This window comes from Phascolarctos cinereus, unplaced genomic scaffold (genome assembly GCF_003287225.1).
Source record: "Phascolarctos cinereus isolate Bilbo 61053 unplaced genomic scaffold, phaCin_HiC Scaffold_4;HRSCAF=312, whole genome shotgun sequence".
NCBI lineage: Eukaryota > Metazoa > Chordata > Mammalia > Diprotodontia > Phascolarctidae > Phascolarctos > Phascolarctos cinereus.
Window position 1 is genome coordinate 63,158,990 of NW_027555847.1, and position 20,813 is coordinate 63,179,802.

At 43.8% G+C, this 20,813-nt stretch overlaps 1 protein-coding gene across 7 annotated transcripts in view; it reads right to left on the reverse strand.

The window, feature by feature from the left end:
• Positions 1-20,813, reverse strand: part of IQSEC1 (IQ motif and Sec7 domain ArfGEF 1) — a 303,399-nt gene that overhangs the window by 48,792 nt on the left and 233,794 nt on the right. For all 7 annotated transcript variants that reach the window (XM_020981235.2, XM_078152246.1, XM_020981238.2 and 4 more), the window contains exon 3: positions 7,267-8,534. In XM_020981235.2, the coding sequence (XP_020836894.1) occupies positions 7,267-8,534 (1,268 nt within the window). The remainder of the gene's footprint in view (positions 1-7,266; positions 8,535-20,813) is intronic.

Consider the following 20,813-nt stretch of genomic DNA (forward strand, 5'->3'; position numbering starts at 1 on the left):
GGAGTCAAAGGCAGGAAAACAAGCATGCTTTTAAAAAGCTCTCTAGAGAGTGTTCTAGCTGCCTAAGTGCTGAGGCTTCATGGCAGCCTGCATGTGCCTGACTCCTCAGACTTAGGTCTGTCCTGTTTAGAGCCACCCCTAAGCCCACCCCCACCCCTGCCTCCACCCAGGATTCTTTCCACAATGGCCTGTTCTGAGACGGGTGACTAAGCTTAGTGTTTGCTCTCAGCTTCCAAGGGAAGAAGTTACATAGAGAATGGAAGAGCCCCGAATTCAGGATCTCTTCAGAGCTGGAGGGGCTAGGAAGGCAGAGGAACCTCACTGATCCTGGAATTTCTAGGACTGATTCTGTGCCCAACTCTCCTCACATACTGGGTTCTTCCCTGCCACACTCGGGCATCCTCAGGAACTCTGGCAGGGTGGGCTGCCTCTTCCAGTTCCTAGGTTGGGAATGGGGTTGAAGAAGGAGGAAATTGAAGGAAACCAGGTAGGTACCCCAGGATGGGGTCTGGCCTCAGAATATCAGCATTCTCTAGATGAGGGGACATCATACTCATGTTAAGATCCTACCATCCCGTCACCCCTTTTCTCCCTCAATATCTCCTTGTGACTTCTGACATCCCCATCATGCTACCCAGCTCTCACTGTTTCTGGAGGCCAGATGTGGCAGCTGGCAGGGAAGAAGCCTTGTGTTTACTGGGGGTCTGAATTGGGCCAGGTACCAAAAAGAACACACTCACACATCTCTGCCCTCTGGGAGTTTATAATCTGAGGCAGACTGGTACTGGCATCACACATACCAAAAAAACTCAGACTTGGTGGGGCACATAAAGACACACACACAGGCTCTGGTTACTTTCTAAGGCGATTCTTACATAGTATTTTTTCCTTTCCATTTTTTTGGGGGGGAGGTTTACGTTTGTTCAGCTTGAAGTAGCAACCTTACGGAAAGGGCACAGGCAGCCAGAGGCCTACTCTGGGAAAGCTGGCTGTAGGAAGGGAAGAGAGTCAAAGGGAGGTCTGAAAGCAAAAGGGGTGGGGGAGTGGGAAGGGGCTGAGGCTGCCACCAGAACCCCTGTCCTGGTGCCCAGGGTAGCCCCCTTTTTTTGTTCCCTTCCGAACTGCCTACCAAAATCTTCTGTGACTCCTGCCTCTGTTTTCCTAATGCTTCTCCTAAGGAGGAAAGGAGATTTCCTCTCTCAGACCTCACAGGGTACTTTGCTTGGAGTGACGAATAGTACTGTATAAAGCACACTGCAATTCGAATGAGAAGGCCTTGATGTGAAGCCTGACTATGTGTTTAACTACCTGTGTTAACTTGGATTGGTCATCTCTTAGCTTCACTCTTCTTATCAACAAAAAGAAAGGTTGGACTAGCTCTCCAAGGCCCTTTCAGCTCTAAGTCCTATGATCCAATGACTTAGTTGCCAAATCATCCTCCCTCCTACCTTCCCTACAACTGTCCAAGGCAATGCCATCCTCCCTGCCCCTCGGGCTCACAAGCTGGGAGGCATCCTGGTCTCCTCACTGTCTCTCACCCACCATATTTAAGCTGCTGCCAAGGTCTGGCCAGTTCTGCCTTTGCAACATTTTTTGAATACACACTCTTCTCTTCCCTGCCATTGCTACCACTCTAGTGCAGGCCCTTATCACCTGACCCCTGGATTAGTGAGGGAGGCGGTGGTTTGCCAGACTCAAGTCTCTTTTCCACTCTGATCCATTCTCCATTCAGTCAACAAAGTGACTTTCCTAAAGCAGAGGTCCCCGAAGGGCCTTACCACTTTGACTCCCATCTCTCCTCACTCTAGTCCATTCTCCACTTAGCTACCCAAAGTCCTCTTTCCAGAGCACAAGGCTGACCACATCATTTCCCTAGTTAATATATTCCAGTGGTTCCCAACTGCCTGCAGGATTACATGTAAAATCCTTTGCTTGGCTTTTAAAGACCTTCATAAACTGGCTCCTGTCCAGTCTTTTCATCTCTCTCTCTCTCTCTCTCTCCTCAACATGGCTGGACGATTCAGGGACTCTGGCCCCTCGGCCGCTCCTGGCACAAAACATTCCATTTTCTGACTTCATGAATTTTAACTGGCTGTCTCCTGTGCCTGTAATTCCCTCTCTTCTCACTTCCTCCCCTCGGCTTTCTTCAAGTTTCATCTGAAATCCCATCACCTGTAAGAAGTCTTTCCTGATCTCCTCTGATGCTCACGCCTTCCCTCTGTTCACTGTCTCCAGTTCATCCTGTATATAGCTCCTTTACCTGTATCTCCCTTGTCACTCTGTGACATCTTTGAGAGCAGGTACTGGTTTTTTGCTTTTTTAACAGTGCCTGGCACACAGCAGGCACTTAATAAATACTCGCTGACTTGACAACAGGACAAAAACATTCAAGGAAAACCTTCAGTTTGGTGATGGGGTGAGGGGGATGATGGAGGAGTAGGAAGACTCCAATAGGCAGGCAGCATCTGGGGAAAAATTTTTGCAACTTTGGGAAGAAATTACCTTGTATCAGTAATAAATGAATGCAAAAATATGGAATTAAATCTTCTTTAGTTCTCAGAGATGTCAATACTACTGTGACTTCCTAGAGCAGACCGATGCTCTCTCCCAACCCAGCTGCTTAAGGAAAAAAGGAACTAACCACCCTATTTACCATGTTTGTGTTCTACAAGAGCCTGCAGGGATATGATATAGCTTCCCTGGGATGGTCCTTTTTAGGCCCACTAAGCCAGTTCCCAGAAGGAGCTGCAGAACTTCCTTCAATACAATCCCACATTCTACACTTCTGTTAACTCAAAATTATTTGATGGTCACACAACTAAGCCACTTTAAGGCAACCTCATGTAAGGATAGGTCTCCAGGACCACATGGAATTTGAGGTGTGATTCCAAGGTATTTCACACAGCAGGGACTCCAGAAACAGCAGGCTCTGCCTTCTCTACACTGAATGTCTTTAAACAGAATTGACAGGAAGGGTTCCCAAACATCAATCTTTCAACCTGAGCCAGAAAAAAACAAACCAGCACGGGGAAATGAGGGTCATTCTTGAAGACATCAGTCTGTAGGCAAATAGGTATGTTGAGGGGGGAAAATATGCAGTTTGACACTACTGCCCCCAGGCCACTGTGAGATTTCTGAAGTTAGTGTTTCCAATTAAATAGGGGTAAGCTATGGAGACTTAATTCCTCCTTCCCTGAGAATGAGGAACAATAGGTAGAAATTACATAGAAGCAGATTTAGTATCCGTAAAAGATAAAAAAAAACCTCCCAAAAATTAGTAAATCAATAAGCATCTATTAAAAGCATACTATATTCCAGGCACAATTAGAGCTAACCAAAATTGCACCAGGCCATCTTGAAAGGTCATAGGATCACAGATATAAAGCTGAAAGGGACCTGAGAGGTCATTTAGGCCAATACCCTCATTTTATGGATGATGAAGTAAGCTCCAGAGATGATAGCTAGTGGTGGATTGGAACTGGAACTCAGGTCCATGACTCCAGGTTCAGCACTTTTTTTCCCCATTCACGGAAGTCACCAAGCAAAAACCAGATAGATGAATGTGTGTGTGTGTGTGTGTGTGTGTGTGTGTGTGTGTGTGTGTGTGTGTGTGTGGTATTTAGGCACAGATGGCTCCTGCCTGGAGGCCCTTCCAGCTCTAAGATTCCGTGATTCTCCTTCCTTCTTCCAACTCCCTCCCTTCCCCCAGGACAACTCTACTTACTAACCCTGAGCTGGCACACACAACAACCCCACCACAGTCATATACTCTTCTTCAATTTACTGTACAATACGGTCCTAAGCCATAACATTGAAGGGTTTTGAGAATCACAATCTAAATTTCTCCACAGGTAACAAAACAGAAAATGGGAGAGACCTAGGGAGTTTAAGGCAGGGTGCAAACAAACCATTACCACTCGGCTAGCACAGAAGAGGCTCAGGAGGACCGAACCCGCCACCCTGACCCTCCAGCACCACACGGTTATTCTTTCTTGGGGCTGAACCACAGGATGCAGTTCAACCTCTCCACCTCCATTCCTCCCTACCCCGACTCCGTGTTAGTCCCAGCTGATGTGGGTGGGGAGGCAGCAAAGCTGGCCCCACCCCCTGCTCCCTTTGAGTCCACATCTCCCGAAGAGTCAGCATCAGGCCTCTGGTCTTATGACTTGGAAATAATGTGCGATCTTAGATTCCCGTTTAACAAGAGGCTCTCCAGACTCACCAAGCTCCATCAACTTCCCTCCCTCCACCCGCCTGAACTATTTTAGGCTGGGCTAAGAATAGAGTGTTTTAAATACCTGTCTGTAGTTAATTTTCCCAACAGGAGAGGAACCCTTCTAGTGTACAAGCCAATGGGAACAGCTCCTCAAAGGACCCAGTTCATTTTGCCTTCCAGAAATGCTGGCCTTAGTTGCTGACTCCCCGCCCTCTGCCCATCAAACACACACATACACACACCTGACCTTGGCTTGGCACTCCTGATTAACAGCCACTTAATCCATAAGCTGCTGATTCTAAGGAGAAAGCAAAAGTCTCCCAGTCTGGCTCAGAAGGCCCACCCACGGCAATTCAGGCTCCTCCATCCGAGCCAAGATTTTCAACCCAGGTGTTCCAATTCAGTGGCCAAGGCTTTCCTCCTAATGCACACCGAAATACAACAGTCCCTGCTCTTAAGGAGTTTGCTATCTGCCACTTAATTAGTGTCAGTGCATGACTGCCAAAAACCCCCTCATCTGTCTAAGCCTTACTCTTCTCCTTTGCAAAATGGGAGTAATAATACTTGCATTATCTACTTCACAGGTTGTGATAAGGAAAACACTTTGTCAAGCTTAAACATATTACACAAACGGTTCTTTGCATTTTCACTGCCCAGCACACAACAGGCATTTAATAAATATTTGATGAACTGAATATTCTAAAGCTTTGGGGGATTGGGGGAAGGGTGGAGGGAAAGAGGCTAGGAGACAACATTTTGTAGCTTCTATTTGGGGACCCAGAATTTTAGATTATACCATTATTTCTACCCAGTTAGCAAGCAGACCCTCATCAGAGCCAACACACTGATGTCGGAGTGACATTCAGCATGGGATTATATAGATTCCACTTCTCAACCTCCCTGCTCTCTGCCCTCTGGCCACTCACTGCTCTCAAACCCCTTCTCCCTCCCCGCTCCATCCCTACTTTGCCCTCCCCCCCTCACCCCATGCACTGGTAAATGGCCAAAGGAATTAAAGATGAATCTTTGTTCCTCAAGCAATCTGTGAAGAGCTCTGATAAAAGGAGAGGGACACTGGGGAAGCTGGGCAGAAATGGTATGTGTTGGTTCAAGGGAGCTTGGAAGAGTCCCTGTGGAATTCAGGGAGGCTGCATATTCCCTGGTCCCATTCTCCTATTCATCAAGAGTCATGGCAATTTCTTTTCTTTCTGCAATGTCTTATTCTTTTCAGAGAGCGTTTACAACCATATCTTATCCAATTCTCAACATCTCTGTAAGATGATTATCAATCTGCCAAAAAGCATTTGTTAAGCATCCATGAGATGGTGGGCAACGTGGTCAGCATGAGAGATGAGGAAGGTGAGGAGCAGAGCAGCTTCACAAAGTGCCCAAAGTTACCGAATGAGGTTAGTCTCCGTTACAGAAGCCATGCTACCTTACTCCTTGCCAAGGGCCTTTTCCTTGTGTCACTCACATAAGAGACACAGCTACAGTCATACTCCTGAGAATCCTGGACCAGGCATCAGGTAAACTGGTCATTTCTCCACCACTCCCAAGTCACAGGGCTTCAGGTCTATCACTCTGACCTCCTCTGGCCCCAGAACTGTCATCTGGACAGCTAGGATCATCTGACTTCTCCTGCTGATCCATGCTTTGAGGACAACGAGAGAGACTGGATGAGAAAATGGTTTAAAATCTGCAAAGATCTACACAAATGTAAGCCTGCCTTACTGTTATATGCTCATTACCTAGGTCAGAATGAGAATGCAGGACAAAATGGTGAGTTGAGCTCTGTGAATTCTCAGCTGGGAAAAGTCTCCTTCTATGCTTCCCAAACCCCTTCCCCTGTCCATATGCCTGCCTTTAGCCTGCCTCCACGCCCCCTTTCAATTGCCGGTGACACCTACCCTACTCCTTTCAAACACAACCACAGCTCAGGCCAGGCTGGAAGCTCAGAGTCATCTTTCAGTACTTTTCCTAAGCAGTTCGGTTCAGCAGGACTGTTGGCCCCCACTGCCTTCAACGCTGGCACAGCTGTTTTTCCCAGACATGCTCACACACTCCACAGAGAGAAGAGAGGTCTTAGAAGACAGAGACAGAAGCTATTGTTCATCCTTTTGGCAAAGGTGCAAAGACAGTGCGTTTCAGAACTGAGAGTAAACAGATCTAAGTGACATCACTGCCATAACAGCACCCTTGGCCAACCGTTTGTTTCTATACTGCCAGCCCTATGAATGGTCCCTTCCCCTCACCAGAACCTGCATGTGAAAAACAAAGAGTCTTTCAGAGACTCCACAATCCTTATATTAAATACTGTAGTAATAGTGGTTTAATCTGAGCAGAAACACAAACATGCAACCTGAAAGGAAAGTAAATTCAACCTCAGGCTATTCTCATAATTGCTCTACTGGGCAAACACTTTACCATGAAAGTGAGGCCTTGGTGCATTTAACCCTTCGGTGGTCACAGGAAATCTCTGCCTGTTTTTGGTTCTTATTAGCTATATTATGTCCCAACCATGATTTTCTAGAGTTCCCCCAGCTTCCGTCACAGGAGGTCTAATCTCAGGAACTCAGAAGCCACCTCGGTCAGCCTACACCTGAATGGCCATCTCCTTCTCCTACATCCATCTGCAGCAGGTGGAGGTCAACCAGCCTCCACTGATGGAAATGTGGGGGGATTCTCTAATTGTTAGAAGTCTTTCCTTCTGTCTAACAAAAGTCTGCCTCATTGCAATGCTGGGCCATTTTTTTTTGTCCAGTTTTTTGAGATGACAAGAAATGTATCTAATGTCTCAATGTGACATCCCTTCGAACACCCAAAGACAACTCTTATGTTCCTCTTAAAGTCTTCTCCAAGTTAAACATTCCTAGTTCCTTCAGCCAATCCTGGCTAACACTCAATGGTTCTGTCCTGCCTAATTTCCATTTTTCAGTTGTCTCTCTCCCCCATGCCCACTCCTCTTCATTCTGCCCCACCTCCCACTTTATACACCAGCCAAAAGGCTATCAGTGGAGCCATGGGAGCTTGAACCACCACAGAGCACTTACTTATTAAAGAGGTTCAATCCAATCCTGTAATGGCGTTTCCGGATGACATCATTACTGAAGGCTGGTGAGTCCCAGCTGTTTCGAGTCTCCTTGTGGTAGGTTTGCTTGCTCAAAGTTTGCTCCCGCAAGCTGTCCCGGGAGGAGGACTCTGAGCTGCAGTTTATTGTGTCATTAGAATTGGAGGTACTATTGATACTGTCATTGTCACCATCAGAATAATCCGACTCCGACTTACTCTGTCTGTTGGCAGTACCATTGATGGCCAAATGACTATCGATGGGCCGGGGCCGGTGCCGAGGTTCTGGCTCCTCCCGGGGGATGATCTTGGCGGGGATCCCGTGGGGCACATGCTTGGGGCTCCCTTGCTGGTTGCTAAGGCTTCGGTCATAGGCATTCTGCCTCTTTAGTGAGCCCCGTTCAGAGCGATCGCTGAGGTCTACAGAGCTATCGCTTGGGGGTTCTATGGTGAGCAGAGGCAAATGGTCCATCCGTAGCCTCTGCTCCTGGCGTTCCAGGGAAGGGGTGCTCCGGCAACTAGTATCAGTGTCCATTTTGTCATCCTTGTGAGTCATTGACCAGTACTCCTGAGAAGAATTCACAGAGCGCAGCCTTAAGTCTGACTCAGTGCTGGATGGTCTGTCCACAGACTGAGAAAGAGGAAGGGGTGGGGAGAGCTCCTCCTCATCAATGTACAGGGTGACATCACTGTAGGAGGCAGTCATCTCATCCAGCTTCCGATGGTCTACACCATGGAGGGCAGGTTTGAGCTCCCTCCCACAGCTCTCCCGCTCCAGGTCTCGGCTCCTGATGGGCTCGGAGGTTGGAACCTCATCAGCATGCAGACTGCGGCAATTCAAGGCATCATCAATTGACTCGGCAAGGGACTTTACTTGCCTGGAAAAGGCATCTTCCAGCTCTGTGATGGCATCAGCAAAGTCGCTGGAGGCAGCTGGAGACTTCATTGTTGCTGGTTCCACAATGTCACCACACTCGGACTGGACCAGAGACCCAAGTTTGGTTCCATCATTTGTCACAGACACCTGCTTCCCTTCAAAGTAGGAGCTATGGACTTTCTCTGGCCCTTCAAAAGAAAACTGCATTCTCATATTGGACAGCACAATGCGTCGTGACATACGATTTTCTGACATAGAACTCCGGAGTCGCTCAAAGTTCTTGTTCATTTGGTATTGGCGGAACGCTGTCTGGATGGTTCGGGCTGCATGGCGGGTTATGAGACGGCCCCCATATTTCCGTTCTAGCATTTCCACCTACATGGGAAAAGGAAAAGTTAATCATGAGAATAACCTGGACACATTTTACACATTTCAAAGATCTAAAAACATTCCTTTCAATTGATTCTCACCATATTAAGATGCAAGGAAGGCAGATAAAAAACTGAGGCTAGACATTGACAACCAAGTAGTTTTCTTTATACTTTATAACATAGTTGTCTGAAAGATGGTGAGTAATCTGGTATAAGGCAACTTTCAAGATGTTTGTTGAGATTATAAGACAATGAAATGCCTGATGTCCCTTCTGGAAGCCAGCCTTCCTCCCTTCCTCCCTTCCTTCCTCCCTCCCTCCCTCCTTCCCTTCCTTCCTTCCTTCTTTCTTTCCTTCCTTCTTTCCTTCCTTCCTTCTTCCCTCTCTCCTTCCCTTCTTTTTAAAATGTAGACACTTGTCCAGTCCAACAAATAAGTGCTTACTATGCAAGGCTCTGTGATGGGTGCTAATGATATAAAGACAAAATGAAAACCAGTTCCTGCCCTCAAGAAACTTATATTCTATAGTTACCTTTCTGATAACTTTCAGATTAGCATATGTGGGCTTAACTGTCAGTAATATTTTTGGAAAGATTTGATAACTGTCATACATGACTGAAAGGGATGGATTAGATGACCCTCTTATGGCCCTTCTAAACCTAAGAACTCTCTGTTATGAATCACAGACCCAAGGTTTCATGATAAGCATTAATGCACCTGAAAAACTCAACACAAGCTCTCTGTACTCTATTGGAATATAAGAAAACACAGCACATCCTACCAGACAGAGACTGCTCCTTGGGCATTAAAGAAAAACCAAGAAAAAGAATGAGTTCTCTTCCCTCTAACCTGATTGCTTATTTTGGCCTCACTGCCAAGACACAGCCAGACAACAGTCTTGATGGGGGATTGTGGCTGGGCTGCCTCTGTGGAGAGACAGATGGAACTTATGTACTTAGAAATTAAGCACAGTTTCTACCCAAAGGGCTATAAAACTGTGCTTAGCCTTTGACTCAGCAATAGTGTTTCTAGGGCTGTATCCCAAAGAGATTATAAAAATGCGAAAAGGACCCACATGTACAAAAATATTTATAGGAGCTATTTTTGGAAGTTGAGGGGATGCCCATCACTTGGGGAATGGTTGAACAAGTTGTGGTGTATGAATGTGATGGAATATTATTTTCCCATAAGAAATAATGAGTAGGCAGACTTCAGAAAAACCTGGAAAGACTTATATGAACTGATGCTGAGCGAAGTGAGCAGAACCAGGAGAATATTGTACATAATAACAGCGACACTGTGTGATGACTAACTTTAACAAATTTAGCTCTTCTCAGAAATGCAAGGATCTAAGACAACTCCAAAAGACTCATGATGGAAAATGCTATCCACATCCAGAAAAAAGAACTATAAAGTCTGAATGCAGATCAAAGCAAAAAATAAAAAATAAAGCAGTTTCTTTAGCAAAAGGAAGAGCTCTACTCTAGCTTGTTTACTTAGCATGAGATCCAGACATGGGCTGATGTGATAACTAATAGGCACCTATGGGACCCAATGTCACATGTCTGGAGTCATACTGGCCAACAGGAAAATGGCAGAAGGAAAGGCTATGAGGAAGTGGAAGCTAATGACTCAATGAGACATCAAGAGTCAATCAAAAAAATTCAAAAGAATGAAAAAATAGAAGCAAATTTAAAAATACCTCACTGGAAAACAGAGCCAGGAGAGACAATATCACAATCATTGGACTACCTGAAAACCATAATCAAAAGGAGGACCTGGACAGCGTCTCTTTCAAGAAATTACCAAGGAAACTACCCTGATATCCTGGAACCAGAGGGCAAAACAGGCATTGAAAGAATCCACTGATCACCTCAGGAAAGATATCCCAAAGTAAAAACTCCAAGGAACATTATAGCCAAATCTCAGGTCATACAACACGATATTCCATAAGGCAAAGGAGCTAGGACTGCAACCAAGAATCACCTACCAGTGAAATCAGGCACAGTACTCCAAGGGGAAAAAATAGTCATTCAATTAAATAGAAGAATTTCAAACTTTCCTAAGGAGAAGACCAGAAATGAACAAAAGATGTGATCTGTAATATCAAGACCCAAGAGAAGCCTCAAAAAGTAAAAATGGAAAAGAAAACATAATGGGTTCAGTGGAGCTAAACTGTTTACATCCCATGTGAAGATGATAAATTCTTAAAAACTGTACCATTAATAGTACAGCTAGAAGGAATGTACATAGACAGAGGGTATGGGTATAGCGTGAACTGTAGAGAATGACATAAAAAATACTGAGGGATGAGAAAGAGGAGTATACTGGGTGCAGAAATAAGGGAGAGGTAGAAGGGGGCAAATTGTTTCACATGAAGAGGCATAAAAACCTGTTACAGCAGAGGGAAAGATGGGAGGGTGGGAGATGGGCACCACTTAAACCTTACTCTCATTAGTATTGGTTCAAAGAGGGAATAACACACAATCAACTGAATACAGAAATCTATCTTACTCTACAGGAAAGTAGGAGGGGAGGAGATTAAGTAAAGGGAGTGGGCGACTGACAGAAGAGACGACAGACTAGAGGAGGTGGTAGACAGAAGGAAAACAATGTTGAGAAGGGAAAGGGGGAAAGGAGAGAGGACAAACAGAAGGAAAAGTAGGATGGAGGGAAATACACAGTTAGTAATAATAACTGTGAATGTGAATGGGGTGAACTCTCCCACAAAACAGAAGTGGATTGCAGAGTGGATCACAAGCCAGAATCTTACAACATACTGTTCACAAGAAACATGCTTAAAGCAGAGCGACACACACATAGGGTAAAGGTAAAGGCCTGGAGCAGAATCCATTATGCTTCAGCTTAAGTAAAAAAGCAGGAGTAGCAATCCTGATCTCAGACAACACAAAAGCAAAAATAGACCTAATTAAAAGAGATAAGGAAGGAAACTACATCTTGCTAAAAGGTACCATAGACAATGAAATAATATCAATACTAAACATATATGCACCAGGTGGTACAGCATCCAGATTCTTAAAGGATAGAGAAGGGAAGAATTCATGAACAAACAAGAGACAGAGAGATCATTATGAAATCTAAAATGCATAATTTTGATTATATCACATTAAAAGGCTTTTGTACAAACAAAACCAACGCAACCAAGATTAGAAGGGAAGCAGAAAGCTGGGAAACAATCTTTACAGCAAGTGTCTCATTTTTCAAATATATAGAGAACTGAGTCAAATTGATAAGAATAGAAGCCATTCCCCAAATGAGAAACGGTCCAAGGATATGAACAGTTTTCAGATGATGAAACCAAAGCTATCTATAGACATATGGAGAAGTGCTCTAAATCACTTTTGATTAAAGAAATGCAAATTAAAACAACTCTGAAGTACCACCTTACACCTATCAGATTGGCTAATATGACAAAAAAAAAGGAAAATGATAAATGTTGGAGAGGATGTGGGGAAATTGGGACATTAATGCATTGTTGGTGGAGTTGTGAACTGATCCAACCACTCTGGGAGAACAATTTGGAACGATGACCAAAGGGCAACCGAACCGTGCATACCTTTCGATCCAGCAATACCACTACTAGGTCTGTATCGCAAAGAGATCATAAAAAGGGAAAAAGACCTATATGGGCAAAAATATTTATAACACCCCTTTTTGTGGTGGCAAAAATTGGAACTTGAGGAGATGCCCGTCAATTGGGGAATGGCTGAACAAGCTGTGGCATACAAATGTCATGGTATACTAACGTGCTATAAGAAATGATGAACAGACAGATTTCAGAAAAAACCTGGAAAGACTTGTACAAACCGATGCAAACTGAAATGAGGAGAACCAGGAAAACATTGTATGCAGTAACAGCAACACTGTGTGATGATCAACTATGAATGACTCAGCTCTTCTCAGCAACATAATAATCCAAGACAATTACAAAGGACTCATGAAGGAAAATGCTATCCACATCCAGATAAAAAACTGATGGACTCTGAATGCAGATCAAAACATACTTCTTTCACTTACTTTATTCTTTTTTGTGGTTTTTTTTCCTTTTGATCTAGTTCTTTTACAACTGTGACTAATATGAAAATACGTTTTACATGATAGCACATGTATAATCTATATCAAATTGCCTACCATTTAAAGAAGAGGAGAGCCGAGAGAGGGAAAAAAATTGGAGCTCAAAATCTTGTAAAAGTGGATGACAAAAATTGTCTTGACATGTAATTGGGAAAAAAATAAAATCCTATTTTAAACAAATGAACTACAAATATCATAGATCAGCTAAGCATCTTACTATTTCAGTGGGCTATAGGCCAGGGGAACTGAATAGCTAACAAGCATTACCAGATGAATACAAAGGTGATTTCCCTGGGACCATTCCAGTTCCTGGCTCACCAGGTGAACTGGGCATCTGGCACTCACACATCCTCATAGGGTCTATATTTTATAGAGTGTTTAAAGGTTTATAAAGTAAAGGGCTGATTTCTCTAATATCAGCTAGTTAGGAAAACACCCTCTTCTTCCTAGGTGCTTGGACAACCATCAACAGCCAGGAGACAGAAAGAAAATGGGACAATTAATAATCCTTGCCTTTTGGGGGGGGGGGAGGTTGTGGGGAATGGCAGGACATTCTCATGTCCAGGACCTCTGCAATCCCTTGATGCCCTAGTAAGACCCACAGCATTCCTTCATCTAGATGTCATAGGGTTCTTGTGAAGTATCCACATATTGTACCTAGAAACTAACTTTCGGGGCAGCTAGGTGACACAGTGGATAGAGCACCAGCCCTGGATTCAGGAGGACCTGAGTTCAAATCCAGTCTCAGACATATAATACTTACTAGCTGTGTGACCCTGGGCAAGTCACTTAACCCCATTGCCTAGCCCCCCCCCAAAAAAAACCCAAAAAACCCCCCTAACTTTCATTGACCAGACTCGGAGATGCTGCCTCCAAAACCCTTCTCCTATTATTCCTATAGTTGAGAACAATCTCCTTTCTTTGAGCTCTCACAGTACTTTGTTTATATTTCTATTTCACCGTCTGCCTTATGTTATTGTTGTGAGTCTGCATAGCTTATCAGCTCCACAGTAAGTCTGTGAAGGAGGTGACATCTTGTTTGACTCATCTTTGTGTATCCTCTGGTATTTCTGCACAGAGCTGGATACAGGTTCTGAATGCAAGGAAAGCACCCGGGGCTGATCTGCTCAGTCAGATAATTGTACTAATGCAGTGAGTGTCAGGGACTGAAGTGCAGTAAGAACTGGGGGATGAGGGGAGTCCAGGGGGAGAGAAGAAAGAGTGGGGAGAAGAGACAGTGAGAAATCTACTGAATGACCATAGACTATACCCCTAACCTCATCCCATGGTCCCCTCATAAACAGTCACCGGGGAACGGGACAATAAAATATAGATGCTTCAGTGCAAAGCCTCGGGCACACAGCCTGCTGATTGGGAGGAGAGGGTCAGAGGCATTATCCAAGTATGAAGGGCGGGCACAGCATTACATGAAAAAAATTTTTTTAAGTACAAAATGAAGACTTCATCTATGAGGCTACTCCACAGTAAAGGGAGGGAGCTAATGAGGAAGAAGGCTGGTGAAAAGTCAGGTATTTGCCAAGGCTGGCATAAAGAGAAAAGTAGATAGAAAAAAAAATGATCAAAATCAAATGACTCTTCATAGAACAGTTTTGGCCTCAGAGTCAGCCAGGGTGGTTCTGTTTTCTCTCTCACCCTGAGGTTATTGAACGACATCCAAAGAGATGACTTCACTTCCACATTTATAAGCAGAAAGTTTCTATTTTTTGGATTGTGAGCAAAACTCTCTAAAAAACCCACACAGCACACAAACTGACCCCCAAGGCTGTGCTTTCTAAAGCTTTCTTTCTTTCCTTTCTTCCTTCTTCCTTTTCTCACCTCTTCCTCCTCCTCCTTCTCCTTCTCTCTTTTCTTCTCTCTCTCTTTCCTAACACTCCTTTTTTTCCCCAGTGATCAAGGGCTAGTAGGCCTTAACACAAGAAGCTCACACTCAATGCAACCAGCTTCAGGGCTCTAACACTTATTTCAGGCTCTGTTTTTATGATTCTCTTTCCCCTGCAAATAGAGGTGGCAATCTTGTTTTCCAATTGTCCTTCCTAGGACACGACTTCATTTCTCTCTCAAGTCTGCCCTTGACTCTCTGGACTTCTCTACCAAAATCCAGAAGACTTCTCACCCTGGAAGATATTTTCATCTCTGTGGCAGTCTCACCCTGGAAGACCCCTATAGATTCCTCCTTTGATTGGTGAGTTCCTACCCAGAATGTCCATTTGAGAAACTGCCCAGGTTAGCCATGCTCATTATCTTCTCTTCTCCCTTAGTTTTCAGCTCCATTTAATGAGCTGTTTTCTCCCATTTGAATGTAAGTTCCTTGAAGGTAGGGATTGTCTTTTTGCTGATATTTGTATTCCCAGAGCTTAGTATAGTGTCTGACACATACTGAGTACTTAATAAATGTTTGCACTCTCTTCTCTCCGCTCCCCACCCATTTAGGAACCCCATCCAGCACACGTTGCCTCTTCTGAGAGGAAAGCGCTGGGTAATTTATGGTTTGGTTACTTCATTGGTTCAGCAATGTCATGCATGACACAGATTCATTCAAGGTCCACTTTTAATGGCAACACAAACCTTGTCTCCTCTTGCTGCTAAATCAAACCCAAATCCACTCCACAGGGCCCTATAATAGCTCCCCAACCCCAGTAATCAGAGGCCAGAGTTCTGAGGATGAGAGCAGAACACCCCCTTCCTGCTCTTCCCAGGGGCCTACATCATAGGCTTCCCCTTCAGTAATGATCAAGTCTCAATTACTCAGGGACAGAATGATCATGTGGTTCATCCATGCTTTTTGCTCCCCCTCCTCACCCCTTCTAAAACTGGGTACCTTCAACAGAGTAGCAAAGGAATTGGAAAGTCATGTAAGAAAATGCATCCTTAGGGAGGAAATAGCTTGTGATAAAAGGGGCTGATCCATGTCAGGGAGATCCAAAGAGAAGCAGTGGAGAAAATAATTTCTAATGTCTGAACATATAGAAGAGTCTTAGCCCATCCTGAACTTCATGCCCACTTTTAAAGGGAGGAGTGATTCATTCATTCATTCATTTGTTTACTTATTTATCTATTTATTTGCTTATTTATTTGTTTGTTTATTTATTTATTTTTAAGGCAGTTGGTGTTAAGTGACTTGCCCAGGGTCACACAGCTAGTAAGTGTCAATGTTTGGTCTGAGGCCGGATTTGAACTCAGGTCCTCCTGACTTCAGGGCCGGTGCTCTATCCACTGTGCCACCTGGCTGCCCCTCAGGGAGGAGTGATTTAAAAAAAAAAAAAGGACTGTCTTACCATTTAGCCATATTAAGGCGCCTGAAATCAGAATCCAGGTCTCTTAACTCCTAATCTAATGTTCTTTCCACGGTTACTTATTATCTATGTTACTGTAGGCCAATCATTTAATCTCTCTGGGCCCATATACTGGCAAATTGTAGAGATTAGAGAAGATGATCTTGAAGATCCTTTGTGCGGCTCAGCCTTCACTCTGTTGATGGTCTGGCCATCAACAATAGTAGCACCACCATTAATAACACCTTGGGTCCATCCTACGTACCACTAAAGGTCAAGGACCACCATTCTTATTCGACTTTCCAGCATTCACAGCATGCAGCGTTAGATTTTTGCACAAACCACATATTCAGTCAATGTTTACTGAATGAATGGAAGCCAAACCTGGGTTCTGTCTAATAGTACCTTAGGATGAAACTCATGGAGAGTCAAGACTTTGGACCATGTGCCATTTACCTCACCCTCTACCTTTACGTGCCCATGCAATCCTTCTCTATGATTTTTCACACCAAAGGAAGATGGCAGAAGGAGCTCTCTTCTACTTTGATAAGTGCTGTGTGCTGTTACAACCTGACACAAACCATTCTATCCAGAAGTAGAATGGATAAGTTGGTCTCATGATGGTTTATGTTAATGAAAGCTGGTGAATCTTGGTGTAATTAAAAAAAGGACCTGTGAAAATCAGATAAATCACAAACCTAACTGACTTGTAACAAGGTTGATGGGTGACTCCCTCTTTCTAGAGAGGTAAATAGTGGGCTCAGAGCCCAGTACATGTAACAAGGTGCATGGAAAGAGCTCTTGGACATAAAGGATTCAAGTTCTGTCTCCAACATTTACTATGTGACCACAGGCAGGTCAACAACCCCTTTGAGCCTCAGTTTCCTTTTCTATGATATGGGGGTAAGAATCCTTGCATTCCCTACTTCCTATGGTTTTTTTTTTTTGGCAGACAAAGTGCTTTGTAATCCTGAAAGTAATATAAAATGTGTTTTCATTGTCCAAACCTTTTTGAAGTTATTTGTATTTCCTAATGAGTCCCACCCCTTGATCCCAGACCTGTGTTTCCACCTGTGTAACCCAAGGCATCCTTTTATTAGTTTAAAAATTTCTCTGTTAACTTTCTTTTCTTTTTCTTTCTTTCTCTTTTTTTTTTTTTTTAGGCGATTGAGGTTAAGTGACTTGCCCAGGATCACACAGCTAGTAAGTGTCAAGGTCTAGAGGTGCCTGGGAGTTTTCTCCCAGCAACCAGTTAGGGTAACAAGTAATCAGGTATCAGGTTATTAGGGTAACAAGTAATAAGAAAACCAGCTACCAGACCACTACTTTGGAGTTTTAAGAAGTGTTTTTATACGCATCATCTTATTTTGGTTCTGAGAAGCAGAGAGGGCAGCAATTATTTTCTGTTTTGAATCTCAGAGAAGTTAACTTGTTCAAGGTTACACAGTGATTAAATGGCCAAGCTGGGACCGGAATCCAGGTCTCTTGACCCCTAACCTATTGCTCCTTCCACTCTGTTACTTATCATGTATTTTTTCATGGCAGGTCACTTAACTCCTTTGGGACTGTTTCTTTATTTGTAAAGTGCTGGAATGAGAGCAGATCATATCCATGATCCTTTTCCCTGTCTAAATCTAAGTTTCTATGCTCTGTGTTTACCCTTTCATGATTTCCCAGGCTTTAATCAAAACTCTCCTCATACCATCTTTCCATATTGAATATTTCCATTAAAAAAAACCCAAACATGTCATATGGCAGCTCTATGCCAAAGCCTGGATCATTTCAGGTCATCTTCTCCATACCCTTCCTTCATCTCTTTTACATCTGGCCTGAAGAATGCCATCTAGACCCTAACACACAAGCATCCCAGATATGGACACGTTAGGGAGAATAAGTATCTGTGTTTCATTTCTAATCTTCTTCCTAACAGTGCCCAACACAGCAATGGCCTTTTTTGGACAAAGCTTCACATTGGGCCAAGGTCTTGGAGGAACTGTAGGGGTCAGTGGCAGGGAGATCTGCATAAAAAACTCCTGGGCAATTCTAGCCCTTGGCTAAGCTAAGCTAAGCTCTTCTTTTGGTGGAAGAAATCCCCATTGGGGGTAGGAAAATAATATAATGGCAAACAAGTCTCAGCACCAGACTCAGCAGGAAGCTGGACTCTGGCTTGGTGAACAATCCATACAGACCACCATGAGTCATTCCCATCATCACAGAGCAAATGGTCCAGACATCTCTTGGCCAAGTTCGGGTTTAATTCTAAAAATTAAAAATACACCTTGGCAGTGATGACATATTACGCCTATGGTAGTGCTGCTGTTTTAAAGAAAACACGAGATGCACAGTTAGTATATTGATTATACAACTTGAGTATTTAGTCTACTTTAAGGCAGGTGTTGCCTTAGGACGAGCTGCAAAATAAATGTAAGACTTCTTCCCTGCCCCTCCAGTTTCTTTTCAGATATCAGGGTCCATGAGTATGGGCCATTACATAAAATGCACTCTTTTGATGTGTTGATTGGTTTTTTACTGATTATTCTCCATTTTCTAATATTTTTTTTTTACTTTAAAAAAAATCTTTGTTATAAAGGATGGCTCTCTGGGAAAGGGGAAGGGGAAAGTATAGGAAAGTAAGAGAGATAAAAACAAAAGATATCAACAAAAATATATGATTTACGTATCAGTAGAGTCTATATCAGATTGCATGCCATCTTGGGGAGGGGGAGAAAACTTAAAACTCAAAATCTTATGGAAGTGAAAGTTAAAAACTAAAAATTAATAAATTATTTAATAAACATATGTATGTTTTAAAATGTAAAAAAACCCCAACCTTACTCAATAAATTCCAGTGGCTCTCTATCACCTCTAGGATCAAATACAAAATCCTCTGTTTGGCATTTGGAGCCCTTCATCACAGGCTCTGATCCCCACCTTTCGAGTCTTCTTACACCTTACGCCCACCCCTGCCAAACATACATACCCTGCCATGCAGTGACGCTGATCTCTGCTGTTCCTCACAACAAGACATCTCATCTGACTCCTGGCAATCTCCCTGGCTGGCCCTCTTTGCCTACAATGCTCTCCCTCCCCAATCCCACCAACTTGTCTGCACTAGACTGGGAGCTCCTCAAGGGCAGGATGGTCTTTTACCTTTCTTTGTAGCCTCAGTGCTTAGCACAGTGCCTAGGGCTCATAAGAAGGAGGAGCTTGGGAAATGTTTATTGACTGACCAACCAGGGCAGCTACCATAAAACTACTTTACATTCAATTTGTACGCATTTATATATGTGTATTTTGTCTCCCCCTGATAAAATGTAAGCTCATCTAAGGCAAGAAAAATGTAGGAGTTACATACTAACTTTTCTTAGTCACCTCTAATGGTGCTCCCCATGAAGGGAAATAGCCTGATTAAGGTTCTTGTGGGACCTCAAGAAACTCAAAGCTCTATTAATGTGGGTCCTCAAAACCACCCTCCCCCTGTTGCCTATGTTACTGCAAGGAAGCATATTGCCTACTATTTTTTAGTTATTTCTGGTTAACATTTCCTCCCATTAGCACACAGGCTTTATATATCATTTGGCCCCCACAGCCCCCTGTGTGGGGCTCTGGTAAATATTACCCTACTTGAACTCAGAGAAATGAGCTGACTTGTTGAAAGTCACATGTTATCGATGTTGGAGCTACTAGCCCTAGAATGGAGGTCTCACCTTGACTTCTAGACCAGCTCTTTCCATGATATTGCTGTGCTGTGTCTCTAACTGTGTTTATCCTCTGCTGAGGAAGGGAGGGTCCCTCGCTTGGGAGCTCTCCGGCCAAGGTGCAGTAAGCAGACGGTCAAAATAACCAACTGCCCTTGCTGTGCTCTCTGCTGAATCAGCTCCCTTCCCCAGCCCCCAGCCTTCCTATCAACATGTGCTGCTTTGTCCCCCATGCCTGGAATCCCTTCTTTTCTCACCTCTGCCTCCCTGCTTCCATCAAGTCACAGCTAAAATCCTGTCTTCTATATGGAGCCTATCCCAGTATCCTTTACTGCTAATGATTTCCTCTAACATTTTCTCCAATTTATTTTATACATACCTTGTATATACATAGTTATTTTCATGTTGTCTCTCCTGTTAGAGTGAAAGATCCTTGAGGGCAGGGACTGTTTTGGATTTTCTTTGTATCTCAGTGCTCAGCACACAGTAGGCGCTTAACAAATGCTTATTTAAATTGACTTGGCTTCTACCTGTCCTTAGCACTGCACTTCTGTAGTTGAAGTCATAAAGTCCAGATTCTTCACTTTATAGATGAAGAAACTGAGGCCCGCGTGACTAATCATCAAAGGCAGGATTTGAACCTAGCTCCCTTGCACCACACTTCCTCCATGGGAATTTACCAATAAGGAATTGGAGGAAGGAGGAACACTGAGCCTTCTCGATTCAATGGAACAAATATGTAAGAGTCCACTAGGTAGAAGTTGCTGATCTAGGTGCTAGGAATACAACGACAAAAATGAAAAAGATTCTGATCTCAAGGAACTTACATTCTATTGGGGACATACGACACGCACAGAAAGAAGTACAGACGAAGGAAAATTCTCAGTGATTCCTTTGTCATCACCATCAGACCCACCTTTACCTAGGAGGTGCAGTGAATACAGCACTGGGCCAGGAGTCAGGAAGACCTGAGTTCAAAATGCAGCCTGCTAGCCATGTGACACTGGGCTTATTAACCCCTGTCTGCCTCAGTTTCCTCCACTGTAAAATAGCGATAATAATAACACCTACCTCACAAGGTTGTTCTGAGAATCAAGTGGGACATCTGTAAAGCGCTTAGCTTAGTCACTGGCACATCATAGGCGTTCCCTTCCTAAACCCACTAACACCCCTTCCACTGCTGCTGGGACCCTCCTTTT